The following is a 20187-nucleotide window of genomic DNA, read 5'->3' on the forward strand; positions in this document are numbered from 1 at the left end:
AAAAAAAAAAATTTAAAGAACAGCAGATTCGATGAAAATTAGCATTGATAAGCATGTAGAATATTTTATCACAAGAATAACATTATTTCTGAGGCCCTTCTTGAGGCTGGCTTTGTGTAATGAGAAAAAGAGTAATTTTTGTTGTTTTTGTTGCTATCACCATGAAGTATTTACTACAAGAGATAGAAGGACCCAAAACTAAAACAGACTGTGTGAGCTTATATTCGGACTCTCATTTCCTAGTTCTTGAGCTTCAGAAAGTCAGTTATACTGTTTCTGCTTTCTCATCTACAAAATGGGGACAAATAAACCATCCTTCAGATAGTAAAGGCGACAGATTACTCTGCTTTCCATTATTGTAACAGGACACCCGAGGCAGGTTTCTTTATAAAGAAAAGAGTTTGGAAGTCCAAGTAGCATGGCGAAGCTCTTGCGAGGTTCCCCCTTGGCTGCATCCCATCATGGTGACAGCACATCTATGTCCCTCCGTGTGGGGTCTCGCTTCCTTAAAAAGCCACCAGGGTCCTCCCTAATGACCTTCTCCAGGTTCCACCTCTAAACCCTTTAGTCAGATTAACTGTTTATCTTCTTAATACCATTGGCAGAAGATTGTAGGGACTGAATTTGTACGGGAGTTCCGAGGGGCAGTGATATTTAAGCCAAGCAGGTCAACCTCCAAAGCCCACCTCTTCTCTGTCATCGCCTTCAAATTGTAATATCATTCCTACTTCCATCAAGAGGGAAAATCTACTTTTCCATCCTTTGAGAAATGGGTGTTGGCCAGCAACGCCGGCAAGTGCGATACAACCAGATGATTCTAAAGCAGTTATAAATACAGAGCCCTTGGAATTAGCACCATGAAACCTCTTTTACTATTAATATATACTAATAAAAAATAAGAAAAAGGGGGTGGGAAAGAGAAAGAAGGAAGGGGAGGGGAAGGGAGGAAGAAGGGGAAGGGGAAAGGAGAGGGAGAGGAGAGAGAGGATAGATAAAGCAGAAAAAGGAGAGGGCAAGAAAGAAAAGGGGAGACAGAGAGAGCACGTGACCAACCCCAGCTTACTGCGGATGTGTGATTGGAATCCCCCCCACCCCTTGAACACAGCAGCTATTCTACTGCCTCAGCTGGGCCTGAGTTTCCTTATGGGATCCCTTCCACTATTCATCTTAATTACTGGTGCCTCGCAGGATTTGTTTTCTTCAAAACCACTACAGTTTCACCAAAGATACACCAAAATATCTCCAGGAATCCAACAGGTAACTGAAAAAAATGTCAGGTGTAGCTAATATGGCTTAGTAGTAACACTTAACTTTATCAAAAGTACTTCCAGATCTTTAAATTAGGAGCAGAACTTGAATTTCCAGATTTAGCAACCAAAAACTTAAGATTCTCATGTAATACTTAGGACATGCTTATGCCATATATATATATATATATACACACACACACACACACACACACACACACACACACACACACACACACACACACACACACACACACACACATACATACATAGATTGTGCCCTCATGCATGTGATAATGCTTTATTTTTTGGGGGGGGGTGGTCTGGTCGTGGGGCCTGAACTCTGGGCCTGGGCGCTGTCCCTCAGCTCTTCAGCTCAAGGCTAGTGCTCTACCACTTGAGCCACCGAGCCACCTTCCCAGGCCCCCCCCCTTTTTTTTTTAAAGCAAACCTGGAGGCAATGGGTTAGGCCCTCTTCTACTGTTTGCCATGTAAAGAAGCCATGATTCTGTATTTGTGGAACTGATGTGAAATTGAACTTTGAGCCAGAACTGTAAGAAATATAATTTTCTTGTTTATAAATTTCCCAGTCTGTGGTATTTTGTTACAGCAGCAGGAAGAGACTAAGATGAGGTCATATTGCATTAGAGTGAACCCTAATCAAACACCAGCATCTTTAGAAAAGGAAACGGTGGATACACAGACACAGAGAGATGAATTTGGGGGAAGAATGCCAGGCAAAGATGTAAGCAACAGTCAACATGATGCAGTTACAAGCTAAGGAATGCTGAGAATGGCTGGTGTGTTCATCCCTGTTGATCACTGGGACAACATACTCAAGAAAATCATTTTGACAAGAAATGTACATATATAACTTTCGCCTCCTTGACAATAAAATTAAATTTGAAAAAATCATTTAAGGAAGAAAGAACTATGCGGGTTCACAATTTCAGAAGTTTCCAGTCTGTGGTCCCTTGGCTCCATTGTGCCCGGGCCCATATACAATGAGGCAAGGGTTATGGTATGGAGTATGTGTTGGAGTGAAGTGCTGTTTGTAAGGTGGTCAGGAAGCAGAGAGAGTACAGTGACCAGAACTGGCTAGAGGGGACACAAACAAGCAAGGGGGGACACACTCCTAGCAACCTACTTCCTCCAATCAAGTCCCACCTTCCACCTGCCACAACTTTCCAACAGTCCATTCAATAATGAATTGATTGGTTAGGTCAGAGCCGACAGGATTCAATAACTTCCCAAAGGTCTCTCAGCGGCAATCAATTCTTTAACACATGAATTTTCTGGGGGAATATGTCATATCCAAACTATGATAGCCAGAAACAGGGATCTAGAAGAGGCTGGAAAGAGCATGGCCTTATACTGACATTTTGATTTTGGATTTTTAGCCTCTGGAATTGTGAGAGAATAAACTCCTATAGTTTTTTGTTTTGTCTTGTGTTGTCTGTTTGGTTTTTTTTCGGTCATGAAGCTTGAACTGTGAGCCTGGGTGCTGTCCCTCAGCTCTTCAGCTCAAGGCTAGCCCTCTACCACTTGAGCCATAGCACCACTGCCAGTTTTCTGGTGTTTTATTGGGTGGACTTTCACGCCCAGGCTGGCTTTGAACCATGATCCTCAGATCTCAGCCTCCTGAGTAGGTAGGATTACAAAACTCCTATAGTGGTTTTTTATGTTGCTGTTGTTTTTTGTTTTGTCAGTCGTGGGGCCTAAACTCTGGGCATGGGTACTGTCCCTCAGCTCTTCAGCTCAAAGCCAGCGCTCTATCACTTGAGCCACAGCGCCACTTCCAGCTTTTTCTGCTTATGTGGTGCTGAGGAATCGAACCCAGGGCCTCATGCATGCAAGGCAAGCACTCTACCACTGAGCCACCTTTCCAGCCCCTACAAAACTCCTATAGTTTTAAGCTACCCAATGTGTAAGATACTTGCTTACAGCAGCCATAGGAAACTAAGTGGGCCTTTTCCTCTGCCATCCCCCTGGTGACAAAGCACTTGTACATGATGGTTCTAAGGCACAGACAACAGGAATAACAATAAAAATCAGCTCGGCCAGGGGCTCATACCCTGGTTTAATATAAGCATTTTGGTTATTCTCCAGGTAATTATTGGACCTCAGCTATGTTAAGTTGGAAATCCATCTGTTTGTCCTACCACAAGGCCTGGAGAAGGCTCAAATGCAGTCCATGGGCAGTGCTGTGAACATCTCTGAATTAACTGAGTCTCTGTTCCTAGGACCAAGTCTACACCTTTGTCTGTACCTTAAGATGTCTAAGGTAAGTTTCTAAGGTATCTTCCCTTATAATAAATTCCTGCTCATCACTTTAACTAGGTTGAGCTGGTTTCATTTAAGGCGCTCTGCTCTTTGCTACCTGAAGAACCAAAGCACCTAGTTGCTAATTGCCTCTGTGGTAAATGGTAAAGAGCCCACGTAGGTAAAGGTAGGTATATTTGTTTTCTAAGGCTACCGTCACCAAGTACCATAAACTGGGTAGCTTAATCAGCAGACTTTTATTGTGTCACAGTTCTGCTGAAGCAAAAAAGCAAGAGATGGCCAGGGTTTATTCCTTGTGAGAGCTGTAAGGAAAAGATAAGATCTACTCAGGGCCTCTCTCCTTGGCTCATAATCAATCTTCTAATTCAAATAGCATTCTCTCTGTATGCATGTCTGCTTCCCAGTGTCCTCTATGTTTTTTTTATAAGCTCTCCCCGCCCCTTTTATGACCTCATTTTAACTTGATTATCTCTATAAAGGCCCTATCCAAATAGGATACCATTCCCAGGTTCGGAGGGTTAGGCTTCAGTGTGTGAATTTGGGAAGGCTGAGATTTAACCAGTAACTGTAGGATAGCCCAGCAAAGACAAGAAATCCTGTGATGTTTACAAAAACTTAGTATTTCACACTTTGTGGTCAAACACAGGGTAAGTTATATTTGGCAATAGTCCCTACCTTGTTTATTCAAATATGGCTGGGATCCAGGGTGAAAGACAAGAATGCCAACTCTAATTTCACTAAAGATTTAGGCCCAGGAACTTTGTTTAATCCTCTTTGGTCTGATATCATCCAATGAAATATTATGGTACTTAAAATATCCCCTCAGAGCCTACTGGTTGTATTTCTAAACTCATTAAGTTTTACTTTGTTCTGGTGCGTATTTTGGGCTTAACTGTTTTCCTTTCAAAATTCATAAGTTGAAGCCCCAACAACCCACACCTCAACAACCAATTATCGCAGATCAGATCAAGACTGTGTTTGAAGATAGGGCCATCAAAGTCGTGATTAAATGAAACTGAAGTGGCCTTGGGGTAGGCCTGAATCCCATCTGACTGGATTCCTTATAAGATGAAATCAGCCATAGGGAAAATTACCAGGAGACCTTGCAGAAAGATCATGTGACAACACCAGAAGTTGCCACTATCTTCAAGTCAAGAAGGGAGACCACAGAAGAAACTAGACCCAGCAACACTTTGAAGTTGGACTTGCTGTCTCCAGAAGCATGTGAAAATAAGATTATTGTTTAAGCCATTCGGTGTGTTGCATTTTGTTAAACACCCCAGAAACCTAATATGACATTTGTTGGAACTTAAAAATCCTGCTCATTTAAAGAGAAATACCAATGAAGGAAAGGCCAGATGGCTGTATAGCCAGGACTCCACATGAGTCAAGGATAAAAGGACATTTATAGTCTAGAGTCTAGTATATAGAAGTTAAATAGGCTTATAAATTTCCTGTTAACGTTCGTATTAAGTTTGCAGATAACACTTCTATAGCTTAAGTAATACCATATTTATATTTTTTAAAAAGATAGTTAAATGTAGAATTTTCTAAATGCCTTCAGAATGTGTCTAACAATGTAGCAGGCTAAGATCCCAAATGTGACCTTCAAGTTCTGAGTTCAGAAACCTGACAGCCAAGTATCGTGGTTTATATCTGTAGTACCAGTTTTGAACTCATGATCCTCCCAATACATGGGAGGCTGGCAGGAGGATCATGAGTTCAAGGCCAACTTGGGTTACAGATCGAGAACCTATGGAAAAAGAAGGAAGGGAAAAGGAAGGGGAAGGAAAGGAGATGTTTGGTTCAAATTGAGTTCATTGTTAAGTTCTGACTTAACAGAATGGGTGGGTAATGTCACAGTATGCTTACTGTTCAGGGCCTTTAAAGGTCTTTAAGTTCAAAAGGGAGATAATGGGAGCTCTTTGCTTAGACAACCAGGCGATACATCCTCCATCAAGCATGCATAGAGATTTCCTCCATGCCAAGTATCCACTAAGCCAAAGGATTGGAGAGAGAGTGCATGGAGCAGGTGGGTCATTAGGTGGATACTGAAGAGTTCCTGCCCCTGCCCCTTTCTCTGTCTTCTTCCCAAGTCTAAAATCATTTTTTCTTATGAGTCAGAGAAAGACAGGCACACAGCTACCCCATGTTCTGCCTTCACTCATCCTGAGTTCAGGCAAAGGACTCCGATGCTCTTTTTCAATTGCAATATGAAGCACTACTTGTTTTTAAGACTAAGTCAGTTGGTACTCTCTCTGTTTGGGATAAAGGCCCATCGTGAAGGTGACTGGAGCCCTTTCATAATTCTCAGACATTTGTGCGCTCAGACAAGCATCTCCATGTCACCGCTGGGTGAAATATTGGCCTCTGATTTTAACAACTGGCAAAAGACCACAGCTTTTCCTCAATTGCCCTTTGTATTCTTGTCATGTTGGTCGTTTAGTTAAGTATTAATAGGACTTTGATTCTCCATTACATTAGAAGCTTCAGGTACTTTATGAATGCGCCTTTGCTTGCAGTCCCATCACTTCTGGAAAGAAACGTTGGCTAGACATGGTTTGAAAGACCCCCGACTTCGGGTGTCCCCCATATCAGGACCTCCCTGCCCCAAGCACCAGTCAGACGACACCAGATGCAAAAGGCAAGAGGGTTTTATTTGGGCATGCCCAGGTTCCCAGGTGCACGTGACCTCGAGATCCGCAAGGTTCGGGTCAGTGGCTGGGAACCCCGAGCAGTCCCGGGGATGGTCCTTTTATGGGACCCCTCTGTCCGTTACAGGAGTGCCCGCGCTTTTTCAGCCAGTAAATTTAAAGTATTACAACCTGGTCTGCACGCAGGCAGCCAATCCTTTTAAAACAAATCATGTGTTTTGGCCAATCACTGTTCGAGGGGGTCCCTCGGTGTACATGCCCCGAGTTGTGTGTCTCCCGCCCTTGGTATGAGGAAGTGACCTTTGTCAGCGCCTGTCCTTCGCTCACACCAGGGGGCTGACTGCGGGGTGGGATTAGTTAGTAGGGTGTGGGCTTGTTGATTAACTGGTGAGGTTAGTTATCAAAGGGGGAGTGTGGGGGTAATATAATTTTCTTAGCAAAGCATGTTACAGAAGCCAGAAATAGCTTGGTTAGATACAAAACTCTGTTCCCCTACAAAGAGGCTCAGGGCCTGGTTGGTTGGGGAGGGGGTCTTTCAGGTTTACTCATCGTTAAAAGAGACTCAGTGAAGACTTGCACACCACAGCTCACACAATAAGTGTGGCAACGTGACAAGTGCAGCAAACTGACATTACAGGAAGAAAGGGGGCAAATTGAACCGATGTGGAGGTGTCCCGACATTTAGAGTAGAGGACAGGTTATGTGGGAGGAGTGAGAATGGAGAGAAAGTAACTCCACTGACAGGAAGCTCTAAAATGAGCCAGCCCCTGGACTCAGTGCCTGTGCATGTACTATATGATTCATTTTCAGGAAAAGGAACTGAAGATTATATACTTTTAGGGTGGGAGTGGGGGACCCATTCTGATTACCAAATTACACATGCTCCATGCCTAGACTCCTTGTGAGGGACGTGGGTATATGAGGTGTCCCGAGCATCATAGTAAACCCATAAACTATCTGAAGTGTTTGTATTGTCTGCTCTACAGACAATAAAGCTCAACAGATTGACCCGTCCAGTCACACCCAAGGATTCTAGACAGGATTCCAAAATCTTACCCAAACTTCCTAAAGCCTGCATCTCACCAACTCCTGTGTGTATTGGGGACAAACTCCCTTGAAGCAGCACCCCAGACACTTTGGTGTGGCTCTGTGAGCTTCCTGGAAGAATGTGCAGAGCTTCAGTTTCCGGGATCCTGCCAAGACCTTACAGGAGTTAGCATCTTCCAGACTCAAACCCTATCAAAAACAAAATAATGTCAAAGCCAGGAGGTAAGGAAGGAGGGGAATCTCTTGCACATATGCCTGAAGACATAAGCCTCACACAAACTGCATGCTTACAGGGTCATGGTAATAAAAAGGTATCACAGCTAGTAAGTGGCCTGGCTAGGATTAGAACCAGGCTAATCTCAACCTGTATGCATATGGCTATGGCTGTGTACTGCTTCCGTATGAGAAGGGCACAGTACAGAATCATAGAAAGCCTGCTACACTGCAAGTCATTGGGTAAGAGGCAAAATTATTTCTGGAGGCAGATATTCTAGTATATAAGCACTGCTTGTAATCAAGTGGCAGAAACCTTAGTGAGATTTGCTGAAGGGGATGTAGTGGCTTTGGTTTTGGTTGGTTCAAAGACGGACATAGCTAGATTTAGATGTCAAATATTGTTATGAGGGATTTGATTCTTTCCATTTCTTGGTTTTAATCCTCTGGCTTTTATCCTTATGTGTCTTCGCTTCATTCTCATGCAAGTTGCTCTCTCGCAAGGGTAACATGGTCACCAACAACCTTGAGCTTACACAGGATTATAGTAGTCACTAAGTAGAGAGTTTGTTTCCCAATATTGTAAGCACAAGTCTTAAGGACCCACTTTCATTGCACAGGATCATGAATATGGATCATGAATGGATCAACTTTTCTCCCTAGGCAGATAAGATTCTCGTTGTCTATCTAAGCCTAAAGACAGAGCATTTGTTGGAATTGAAACTACATAGATTGAATACTAACAAAAGGAGGATTTCCTGAAAGAATTGAGATAGTGCTTTCAAAAACAGTTATACTAGTTAACAACAACATATATCTATTGTGATAGTGCATATTATTAGTGAAATCAAGCAAAAGAATGAATTGAACACTGGTCAGCATTAGTGCTATGCTTCTTCTACCCTACCCAGATGAATGATTTAATGGTCAAATTTCAACAGCATGTCTCTATCACATGAATGGATAATAAGACCAATAGTCATCCACATCAAAGGAAGGGCTAGTGACAGTCACAGGAGCATTAGGATATCTAAATGGTAATCTCAGAGACTCTTGAATTGTGCCTTTGAGTGACCTGACTCATAAAATGACTTCCAAATCCTCTTGATTGAAGAGGTAGATAGTGGTTGAGAGCTGAGAGTGGCCTGAATGTTTGGTTCCTAGCTCTGACTATGTGGTGAAGCTATCCAACATTGGGCAAGGTACCCATAGTCTCTATTGCTTTGTTTTCCCATCAGTAAAGGAGGATAATAATAGAATCCGCCTAGTAAGAAGAGTAAATGAGTTATTATATGCAAAACAGTTGGAGTAGTGCCTTGTATGTTGTATGGGTGATAAAGTGCCAGCTATTAATCATCTGGGAGGATACATGGCAGTGCCAAGGAATTCTGGCAATACCAAGCAAAAGAACGTGACCTTGGCTGAGTCACTTAATGTTACTGAAACCATTTTTTTTTCTTTCTCTATAACAGGATGGAAAGCAAATCCACCTTGCTTTCCTCACACAGCCCTCAGGAAGATCAGAGAAGATGGTATGTGCTCAATTGTTTAAAAAGCTCCAAGTCTTTTGTAAATAAAAGGTCTTAATACTACTTATCCCCAGCCAGATTATAGGATTTGGGTGTGTCATCAGGGTAGTTTTACTTCCCATATTGTTCTACTCAAAGAACCATGAGGAAAGAAAATCTGTTGCTTGCATGAAATGATGGCTTGGCCAACTAAACCCAGTTCAAAAGTCATGAGAATTTTGTGATTTCAAATACCCACCATCACATTTTTTTAAACCTAGCATGAATTAAAGTTGATAATAGTGGAAAGGGTATTATATTGAGGGTCAGGAAATCTGGATTGAAGTTCCCAATTCTGTGGTTAAATTTCCCCTCTATGTCTTGTGTCAGAAAACGTTCTACACACAAAGGGCTCTGGCCACTTTGTAGTGGGCTTTACTCATCATCAGAGAAACAGTAAACAGTAGTGTATCTCTCAAATACGGTGTTTAAGAAAAAATCTTCAAAAGTATATGTTGAGCCTCACAGTTTATCTCTGGAATTCACTATAAACATAATCCCAAATCGATGTGTAGATTCTCCGTCCTATTCCACAGAATTTTTTTTATTGTCCTTCCCTTTGAATTTTGGTCAGCTATTTTTGGTCAGGCTATTTGGGGAATTTCTCAAACAGTGAAAAGGAAAGAGTTCAAGATGAGGTTTGTCCTTCAGCAAACTAAATTGATCTTTTCCTTTTTTTGCCAGTCCTGGGGCTTGAACTCAGGGCCTACCCACTGTCCTTGAGCTTCTTTTGCTCAAGGCTAGTACTCTACCACTTGAGCCACAGTGCCACTTCTGGCTTTTTTCTGTTTATGTGATACTGAGGAATTGAACCCAGGGTTTCATGCATGCTAGGCAAGCACTCTACCACTAAGCCGCCCCAAACTGCTGATCTTATTTATATCTTATTTTCATTCATGCCTGTAATCTCAGGTACTAGGGTAGTGAAGGTAGGAGGATGGAGAATTCAAGGTCAATCTAGGTGAAGTTAGGGTAACCCTATCTCAAGAACAAAATACAAATAATAAAGGTCAATAGACTTCTTTTTTTTTTGTGGTCATGGAGCTTGAACTCTGGGCCTGGGTGCTGTCTCTGAGCTCTTCTGCTCCAGGCTAGCATTCTACCACTTGAGCCACAGTGCCACTTCCAGTTTTCTGAGTGGTTTATTGGAGATAAGAGTCTCACCAACTTTCCTGCCTCGGCTGGCTTTGAACCTTGATCCTCAGATCTCAGCCTCCTGAGTAGCTAGGAGTACAGGCGTGAGCCACAGACACCCAGCTGATAGACTTCTTTATCAGCAAGTGTGAGGCCCTGAATTTAATCCCAAGTGCTGGGGGGAAAAGGAGAACTAAAAATTCATGACAGAAATATTAAGTGGAAAAATCAAAGTTAGGAAGGCAAATACCATGTAGCAAGCTATGGTGTGCGTGTGTGTACATGTATATATGTGTGTGTGGGATGTGAATGTGGGTGTTTCAAGTGATAGAAAAGTGTCACAAATATTTTAACACTTTTTTAACTGCACCATCTTCTTGAAAAAAGGTGTAACAATTACTATTTCAGGTAATTTTTCTACCTATGAGAGGCATGTTTAAAACCAATGAGGCTTATAATTCCAACTCTAAGGCAGAAAGACCATGAGTTCAAAGCCAGCTTGAGCTACAGGTCGAATTAAGGCCTACCTGAACTACATTTGCAGGACACTATCTCAGAAATTTAAAAACAAAACGAACCAAAAAAAAAAAAACAAACAAGCAACCAAAACCCAGACAAGTATACCCTCCCTCCTGCAGAATAGTCTAACACAAGGCTGCAAGCTGAACTGTCTACAGTCCTATTGCGCCTACTTTACAAGCAGACTCATGCCACCTCTGAGTCTCCCCCTGACCCTTGGCTTGAAATTGCAGTGTGGAAAGTAATAAGGAAGTGAAGATTAACATGTAAAAACTTCCAGGAATTCCTAAGAAAGTTTAAGAAGGAAAGGCTGAGGGAGTTATTATATAACTATCCCAGGTTGGAATAGCTAGAGTATCCAGCACTATAATGAAATAAAGAAATATAGTAAGGACATTATGGACTATTCAAGGCCTTGGCACAGAGGGTACAAGTGGGATCAAGGAGATGTTAATAAAAATAGTTGTGTTTGTAATTGCTGCTTTGGCTATTCCATTGACCTCAGAAACTTACCTTTGGAAGGGATCTTAAAAATTGCTGTGGTATAACTCATATCCAGTTCAGGGGTTTGTCAGGGTTAAATCAAGTATTGTATGCTTGATAATTCAATAAACATTTATTAAATAACTGTTAAATTCAAGAGCAATACAGATAATAAAAAGTTGAAAATGCCCATGATGATGTCTTACTCTTAACAAACTTTTCAGCTAGCCAGATAGTGCAGAATAGATGGGTCATTTATATAGATGGTCATGAATATTGTCATCAAATATTATGATCTATGGATCATCACAATATCTGAAAGTGAACTATGGATACTGGGTCTAAGTAATGCCATCTTGTCCTCTCTGCCATCTTGACATCTTAAAAGATGATGGGGAATTTTTACCTAGTCCCAAGAATTCTACAGGTGACTGAAGGCTTTCTTTGTTCTGCAGCTATTTTATGGGTTGTTAAGCACTATAGATGTGATAGTCTTTGAATTGCAGGTGTGTCATGAGTTGTTTAACTCCAGGAAAGTTTTGCTCCAGAGAATATTTGCCCTTGGTTGTCCTTGATTGTTGGCCCTAGACAGCTTGCTTCAATGGAACATGCTTTGCTCGTCCCCATACAATGTGACATCTGCCTTGTTGTGGTTTTGCCTTTATAAACTTTGTAATAACTGCATTTTGCGCTGCAGGTTCTTTGGCACCTGCGTCCACTTGCAGTCATGGGCTTTCTAATGAAGACTTCCGATTTGACCTCTTAAAGTATGGCTTCTCCATGTCTGGCTGATCAAGTTCCTGTCTAGCAAAAAGATTGGTTCTAGGGTTGGGAAGGTGGCTCAGTGGTAGAGTGCTTGCCTTGCATGCATGAGGCCCTGAATTTGATTCCTCAGCACCACATAAGCAGAAAAAGCTGTAAGTAGCACTGTGGCTCAAGTGGTAGAGTGCTAGCCTTGAGTTGAGGGACAGTGGTAGAGTGCTAGCCTTGAGCTGAGGGACAGGCCCGAGCCCAGAGTTCAAGCCCTATGACAAAAGAAAAAAAAAAGAAAAAAAAAGATTATCACCTCCATTTTGTATAGGAGGAATTGAGTTTCAGAAAGGCTAAGTAATTTGTGCAGTTTGGTTGCCTGATACTGTTCTAAACTCCTTTTATCCATCAGCTTAGTTATTCTGCACAACAACCAATGAGGTAGTTATTTTCAGCATCTTCCATCTATGTACAAGAAAGGGTAATTAACTTACCCAACATTACACCCCTAATCAAGGACAGAGCCAGGCCTCCATCCCAGACAATCTGATTCCAGCAGCTTGACTGCATGTTCTGTTGATGTTGTCCAACCAACTGGAGTTAAGTAACAATATAGTAATGTAAAGATAAATGCTCAACATACAATGTGGTTTCCTTTTAGTTTTTTTTGAGCTTTTTTCCCCTCTACTCCTTACTGTCCTATTAACATCACTATCAAAACTAAATAAAGCTAGGTGCCGGCGGCTCATGCCTGTAATCCTAGCTACTCAGGAGGCTGAGACCTGATGATCATGGTTCAAAGCCAGCCCCAGCAGAAAAGTCCATGAGACTCATCTCCGATAAACTACTCAGGAAACTGGAAGTGGCACTGTGGCTCAAGTGGTAGAGCACTAGCCTTGAGATGAAGAGCTGAGGGACAGCACCCAGGCCCAGAGTTCAAGCCCCATGACTGACAAAAACAAAAACAAAAATAAGTAGATAATCCATAAATACTAGGGAGTCACTAAAATACTCACAATGATAACTTTGTGATGACAGAAAATATCTGTGCTGTAATGTCAATAACAACAACTGAAAATGTTGCACCTACTCCCCTTCCTCATCTGACTTGCCCCTCAATATACTCGCATTTCACTTTCTTTCCTCTACATCAGACTGTACTCGTCAAGGTTGACCAGTGTCCTTCACCTTGTCATGGCTCAACAGCTACTTCTCTACACTCAACTCAGTTCAGAATAGTTTCTGGCTTTTCTGTGCCATGACCAATCCATTTCTACTTTGCTGGCTATTTTCCCAATCACCAATACCTCACACCTGAAGTATTTAGATGCTTTCAAGTCACACCTCTATCTCAAATCACTACATCAGGCTCTATACAGAAACTATCTTTTTAACATCTCTTCTTGACTCTAAGATATAAACACCCAGACTCGGTATTTCCAAGTATTTTTAATATGATTATTTTCTTCTTCAACTCCAATAATACCTTGCCTTAGTGTGTTCAAGAAATACTAAAACAAATCAATGCTAGGTGAGGGAAAATACTAGAAATAATATTTTAAAATTGTATATATATATATGAACAATTATTCTGAACATGTGAAGTACTAGATATTAAAGTAATAAGAAAACAAAAGAAACAGTGGCAGTGCAGAAAATTAGGAGTATTCTTTTAAAACATTTTTAATTGTTACTATGAAGGTGATGTACAGAGAGGTTGCTATTACATAAATCAGGTAAACAGTGCATTTCTTTTTTGGAGAATGTCACCCCTTCCCTCCCTCTCCCAGTTTTCCCCTCATTTCCCCACCCACAAGTTTAAAAGAGTATTCTTTAAAATACATTTCTGGGGCTGGGAAGGTGGCTCAGTGGTAGAGTGCTTGCCTCGCATGCATGAGGTCCTAGGTCTGATTCCTCAGCATCACATAAGCAGAAAAAGCCAGAAGTTGCGCTGTGGCTCAAGTGGTAGAGCGCTAGCTTTGAGCTGAAGAGCTGAGGGACAGTGCCCAGGCCCAGAGTTCAGACTCTACTACCCACCAAAAGAAAAAAAAAATTTTCTGAGGCTGGGCACCTGTGGAATTCACACTGGAATCCTACCTACTCAGGAGGCTAAGATCTGAGGATCTCAGTTTGAAGCCAACCCAGGGCAGAAAAACCTCTGAAATTCTTATCTCCAACTAGTCACCAAAAAGGCAGAAGGGGAGCTGTGGTTCAAGTGGTAGAGTGCCAGCCTTGAAAGAAGAAAGTTAAAGAACAGTGCCCAGGCCCTGAGTTCAAGTCCCAGGACTGGCACAAAACAAAACAAAACAAAAAATCAGAGTTTGGAGCTTAGTGCCTTTGATCCCCCCTATCACCCTAAATAAGTAATCGATCAATACATGTCAGAATTAAAAGTCATGATGGACCTGAAAACGTAGAGCCTGAGAGAGGGACAATTATTAGCTGCTTAATATTGATTTTCTTGTTATGACAAAGGGGCTTAAAAGCGTTTTACTTCCCACGCGTAGCGTTCACAGAGACATTCCGGCGACATTGACTGGAAATGATGTGTGCACAGCGCAGGGCACATAATGTTGGCTGACCTATGACAGGTGCTCTTCTTCCCTTCTCGCTTTCTGTTGTGGGAGCTGACCCTGACATCTTTCTGGCTCAAGGCCAGCGCTCTGGAGCCGCAGCCTCACTTCCATTTTGGGGGTGGTCTAGTGGAGATAGGAGTCTCGCGGGGACTTTCCTGCCCAGGCTGGCTTCGAACCGCGATCCTCAATCTCAGCTTCCAGAGTCGCTACGACGGATGACCACACTCCTCAAGCAACTCCCGCCAGCGCCGCCCCGCCTCCTGCCGGCTTCCGGGATGAGTGCGCATGCTCCGTCCTCCTCGTCTTCTGACCACGTGACCGAGCAGACTCCGCCCCGTCCCAAACATGGCGGCGCCCAGGAGCTCCGGCCGCACGTGAGACAGATTTGACCACCGGGGCTCCGGGACTGCGGCCTGGGAGCCACTTTCTCCTCCCCACCTTCGGCTGCCTCCTTTCGACCCCACCAGACCCCCTCGCGGGCGCACCCCCCGCAGCCATGAAGACAAAGCCTGTTTCCCACAAGACGGAGAACACGTACCGGGTAAGCGCGGGAGCGTGGGTCCGGGGCTGGCGGTGGCCGCTGCCTCTGCGGTGAGGGGCGGCGGCGCGGGGCGGCGGGGCGCGGCGGGGCGCGGGCCCAGCGGCAGCCCCCCGCACCGGCGTCGTTATCCCGAGCGGGAGGGAGGAGGGAGGAGGAGGGAGGGGTTTGGACGCCAGCTTCCGCCCCTGGTTTGGGTCCTAGTTGGTCCTTTGGGGAAATTCCACTGAGCCCGTAGCTAAAATTCATTTATCCCAGGAGATGGCCGGGCTGCGAATCTGCCCTGCTCTTCTGTCCATAAAGAAGTGGGAAAAGGATGATTCAGACCAGGGGGTGGGGGAGTGGCCGACTTCCAGCTAGGTGCTTCCCGGTACTGGCTTCCCGGACAGTCTCTTTCCAGGACTTGGTTGTCCTTGGGCCTTGTGGTGTGGTAGGAAATGGTACCGAGACAGCGAGAATAATCGTCAGTGCTCGCCTAGATTCGTAGGTTTAGCGTGGACATCACTCCCTTTAACTTGAAATGTCAGACAACTCCAAGAACTAACTCAAGCATGTAAGAAGTACTCGCTGTCTTCGAATGGTCGCAGCACATCTGTTTAAGGCCCTGTGCCTGTCAGCCTATTTTATACGTACTCTTTGTCTTAAAATCCATTTTAAAAAAGCACACAGAAAGCAAGACAAATAAAAATTCACTTATTCAAGTCTGAAACTTAAAGCCAAGCATACCCTTAGAAGTAGAGTTAGTGCTTATATATAGAAGCTTTACATTTAATACTTCCACAGGGAAATTGCCCACCAGCAATTATTGTGCAACACTCATATACTCAATATGTTATAAGAATTCAATGATGATTTGTCGTCAATATGCTTTCTCTCCCAGTTTCTGACATTTGCTGAACGACTTGGAAATGTGAATATCGATATTATTCACCGTATTGATAGAACTGCAAGCTATGATGAGGTGAGAGAATTTGATGTTAGCTAGTGATTAATTATTTGGTCTTTTGTTTATTTTTGTTTTGTTAGTAGTAATGAATTGTGTTTCAAACTGTGCTTTTCTGAAAGCGAGGTTAGTTAGATCTGTGCTAATATAGAAGCCACATATGGCAAATGAATTTTTAAGTTACTTGAAAATGCTCGATAAGGGTTAGGGGTGTGGCTCAAGACAGAGCCTAGCAAGCTCAAGGCCTTGTGTTCAAGCTTCAATATCTCCAAAAGAATAAAGTGATAATAGTGAAGTGCTAAATGGCTATGTGCAAATGGTTGGTGCCATTTTGGACTAGTGTGAGTATGGAATATTTTCATCCTTGAAGAAAGTTCTACTGGGGCTGGGAATGTGGCTTAGTGGTAGAGTGATTGTCTAGCATACATGAACTGGGTTCAATTCCTCAGTACCACATTCACGGAAAAAGCCAGAAGTGGAACTGTGGCTCAAGTGGTAAGAGTGCTAGCTTTGAGCAAAAAGCAGCTGAGGGACAGTGCCCAGGCCCTGAGGTCAAGCCCTGGGACTGGCCAAAAAAAAAAAAATTCTACTGATTGATGTTATGTTAAAGTTGACAATACTCAGCTAGCTTTAATGACTGGATTCTCTCATTTTCTCACATATATTGCAAACATTGCTGCTGATCCATGATCCTGTGATTTAAAGTGATTTTGATTTTGATGATACTATTTTCCTATAGCTTAGTTTTTGCCTCAGTAAAAGGATATGATCTTGATTACATGGTTTTTAGTTCTAATCACATTCTAACTTTTTTTTGATCGGTCTTGGAGCTTGAATTCTGGGCTTGGGCGCTGTCCCTGCGCTCTTCAGCTCAAGGCGAGCGTTCTACCACTTGAGCCACAGCACCACTTCTGGTTTTCTATTGATTTATTGGAGATGAGTCTCACAGGCTTTCCTGCCTGAGCTGGCTTTGAACCGTGATCCTCAGATCTTAGCCTCTTGAGTAGCTGGGATTACAGGCGTGAGCCACCAACATTCTCTTTTCCTTAGATGTTCTCTTCTATAAAAAGGAAGGGGCTGGACTATGATTTTGTAATTGTAAACACAAACCAATTCTGTAGCATGAAAGTGGGCAAAATTCTAATAGGGGAGTGACAGAATGTGATCATAACTGGAATCTATGCCTAAACTTGAAAAACTCATAGGGAAAAAAAACCACATTTTCCTTAGTGTGACTGTTATATAAGCTTTAGAAAGTTAATGGCTGCAACTAAAATCAACAAAACATATTGATCTTATACCTCTAATTAAATATATAGTTAATATTCGTTTTCAAGAAAACTAAAAGAAGTTTATAATTTCTTTTTTTGGGGGGTCCGGTCATGGGGCCTGAACTCTGGGCCTGGGCACTGTCCCTCAGCTCTTCAGCTCAAGGCTAGCACTCTACCACTTGAGCCATGGTGCCACTTCTGGCTTTTTTTTCTTTTTGCTTATGTGGTGCTGAGAAATCGAACCCAGGGCCTCAGTCATGTAAGGCAAGTGCTCTACCACTGAGCCATCTTCCCAGCCTAATTTCTTAAGCATTGTCTTAAGGTATTAGTATATACTTATTGTTATTAAACTTGGAGTTTGCTTAATGGTCTGCTTTAATTTCGGCAGGAGGTTGAAACCTACTTCTTTGAGGGTCTGCTGAAATGGAGAGAATTGAATCTAACAGAACATTTCGGTATTTTTTATTTTGTTTGTATTTTATTCTCCCATAATTAGTACTTGATATATTCTGAATTATTAATGATGTAAGAGAAAAGCAAAATATACTTTTTTTCTTTCTCATCCAGGAAAATTTTACAAAGAAGTTATTGACAAATGTCAGTCATTCAATCAGTTGGTTTATCATCAAAATGAGATAGTTCAGAGTTTGAAGACTCACCTGCAAATTAGGAACAGTTTTGCTTACCAGCCTCTTTTGGAGTAAGTAGATCTTAAGCAAAAACTTAATGGTATTTATCTGAGTTTTAAAAGAAAGATTATGCCTATGATACGCTTTAGATCATATGTTAATAACTTAGAAACTACAAGAATATTACTATAAAGCTAAAGCTTAGGTATACTGTTTTATATATTTTTTAATACAGTCCTAGGAGAAATAAATTCTCCCTCTTTCTTTCTCTATCTTTTTTTTTTTTTTTTTTGGTACCAGTCCTGGGGTTTGAACTCAGGGCCTGAGTGCTATCCTTGTGAATTTTTACCCAAGGTTAGTGTTCTGCCACTTGAACCACAGCTCTGCTCCTGGCTTTTAAATGTTTTTACTAGTTAATTGGAGATGAGTCTCATGGATTTTCCTGCCCAGGCTGGCTTTGAACCGTGACACTCAGATCTCAGCTTCCTGAGTAGCCTGGATTACATTCATGAGCCACCAGCCCCTGGCTATAAGGCTTTAATTTCTCATTAAGAAAAATTTTTGATTACATGACTCTTTGAAGGAATGTTCTCTGCCTTGATTTCTTTACTTAACTCTTAAGATTAGAATAATTTTTTTTTTTTTGGTTGGTTGTGGGGCTTGAACTCTGGGCCTGGGCATTGTCCCTTAGCTCTTCAGCTCAAGGCGAGTGCTCTACCACTTGAGCCACAGTGCCATTTCCTAATTTTATATATTTTAAAGCTTGATTTAGAGCCATATTTCTGTGGTTCATATCTGTAATCCTTATTAAGGAGACTGAGATCTGAAGATCATAGGTTGAAGCCAGCCTAGGCAGAAAAGTCCATGAGACTCAGATCTCTACTAAACTACCAAGAACGCCAGAAGTTGATCTGTGGCTCAAGTGGTAGAATGCTAGATGTGAGCAGAAGACACTACGAACAGTAGTGCCAGGCTGAGTTCAAGCCTCAGGATTGGCATATAAAGTAAGACTTGATTTTGGTTTAATCCAGTGATCATTTATAGTTTTCTTCTTATTTTTAATCTAATTGCTTCCTTCTTTTTAAAATTTAGTTTGGTTGTACAGTTGGCACGAGATCTGCAGACAGATTTCTATCCACACTTTCAGGATTTTTTCCTGACTATCACCTCTATCCTGGAGACTCAGGACACAGAGCTGTTAGAATGGGCCTTTACCTCGCTATCCTATCTTTATAAGTACCTGTGGAGACTGATGGTGAAGGACATGAACAGTATATACAGGTGACTCTTTGATTTTTCTTCTCCAATATTTAAAATTTTTTCTTCCTCTTTCTCTGACCTGTCTGACTCCAGACTACCTTTCTAGTGTATTACTCATTTGTTTCCTTATACAGAGTTGATTCACTAGTCAATGATCCACAATCTCATTTACTAATGTATGTTGAACACATTTTAAGTTTGTATTGACCTAACCTCTTGTCTAGAGCTATTGAAATTTTACCCACCCATCAAAGCCTGACTTGAATTTCATAACTTCCTCAAATAGTCTCCAGGCACCTTAGCCAGAAGAAAAGCTTTATATTCTTTATCTCTTTATCTTTTTTTTGTAATGAGGTTTGAACCCAGTGCCTCAGGGTTGCTAGGCAGACATAGTGCTGTTAATCCACACCTCCAGCCCTCTTTGGCATTTTTTTTAAAACCAATTATATAATCTTTATTTGTAATGTAATTCTGTCCTTAGATACCTAATGAACTCTGTAAGCACATGTCTTAAACACCTGTGTTTTCTTAACTGCTAATATACTTTAAGAAAACAAAAAGCTGGGTGCCAGTAGCTCACGCCTGTAATTCTAGCTACTCAGGAGGCTGAGATCTGAGGATTACACTTCAAAGCCAGCCCAGGCAGGAAAGTCCGTGAGACTCTTATCTCTAATTAACAACCAGAAAACCTGAAGTGGAGCTGTGGCTCAAGTGGTAGAGTACTAACCTTGAGCTGAAGAGCTGGGGGACAGTGCCCAGGCCTAGAGTTCAAGCCCCACCACGGACAAAAAATAAATAAATAAAAATATTGTTATTGTAAAGGTGGTGTGCAGAGGGGTTTTATTTATCATTCATTTTCATTCATTCTTCCATAATTAGGGAAAGCAACAATGTGATTACGTGAGTAATAATAGCTCTATGGCTGTATATGACCTTTAGAAGGTTGCTTACCTTCCTACATTATGTATGCAATGGGTTTGTTATTTTGGATTCATTTGTCATTCATTCTTCCATAATTAGGGAAAGCAACAATGTGATTACATGAGTAATGATAGCTCTATGGTTGTATATG

The 20187-nt window shown here is 42.0% G+C and overlaps 1 protein-coding gene across 1 annotated transcript in view; it reads left to right on the forward strand.

The window, feature by feature from the left end:
• The first annotated feature begins 14816 nt into the window (after positions 1 to 14816).
• The window catches only part of Utp20 (UTP20 small subunit processome component), a 100201-nt gene continuing 94830 nt past the window's right edge, over positions 14817 to 20187 (forward strand). The window contains exons 1-5 of the mRNA XM_069991163.1: positions 14817 to 15015; positions 15893 to 15973; positions 17615 to 17681; positions 17794 to 17926; positions 18948 to 19136. Coding sequence (XP_069847264.1) covers positions 14971 to 15015; positions 15893 to 15973; positions 17615 to 17681; positions 17794 to 17926; positions 18948 to 19136 — 515 coding nt within the window. The 5' untranslated portion in view covers positions 14817 to 14970. The remainder of the gene's footprint in view (positions 15016 to 15892; positions 15974 to 17614; positions 17682 to 17793; positions 17927 to 18947; positions 19137 to 20187) is intronic.

Source organism: Dipodomys merriami, unplaced genomic scaffold (assembly GCF_024711535.1).
Source record: "Dipodomys merriami isolate MVZ:Mamm:240054 unplaced genomic scaffold, mDipMer1.0.p SCAF_10, whole genome shotgun sequence".
Classification (NCBI taxonomy): Eukaryota; Metazoa; Chordata; class Mammalia; order Rodentia; family Heteromyidae; genus Dipodomys; species Dipodomys merriami.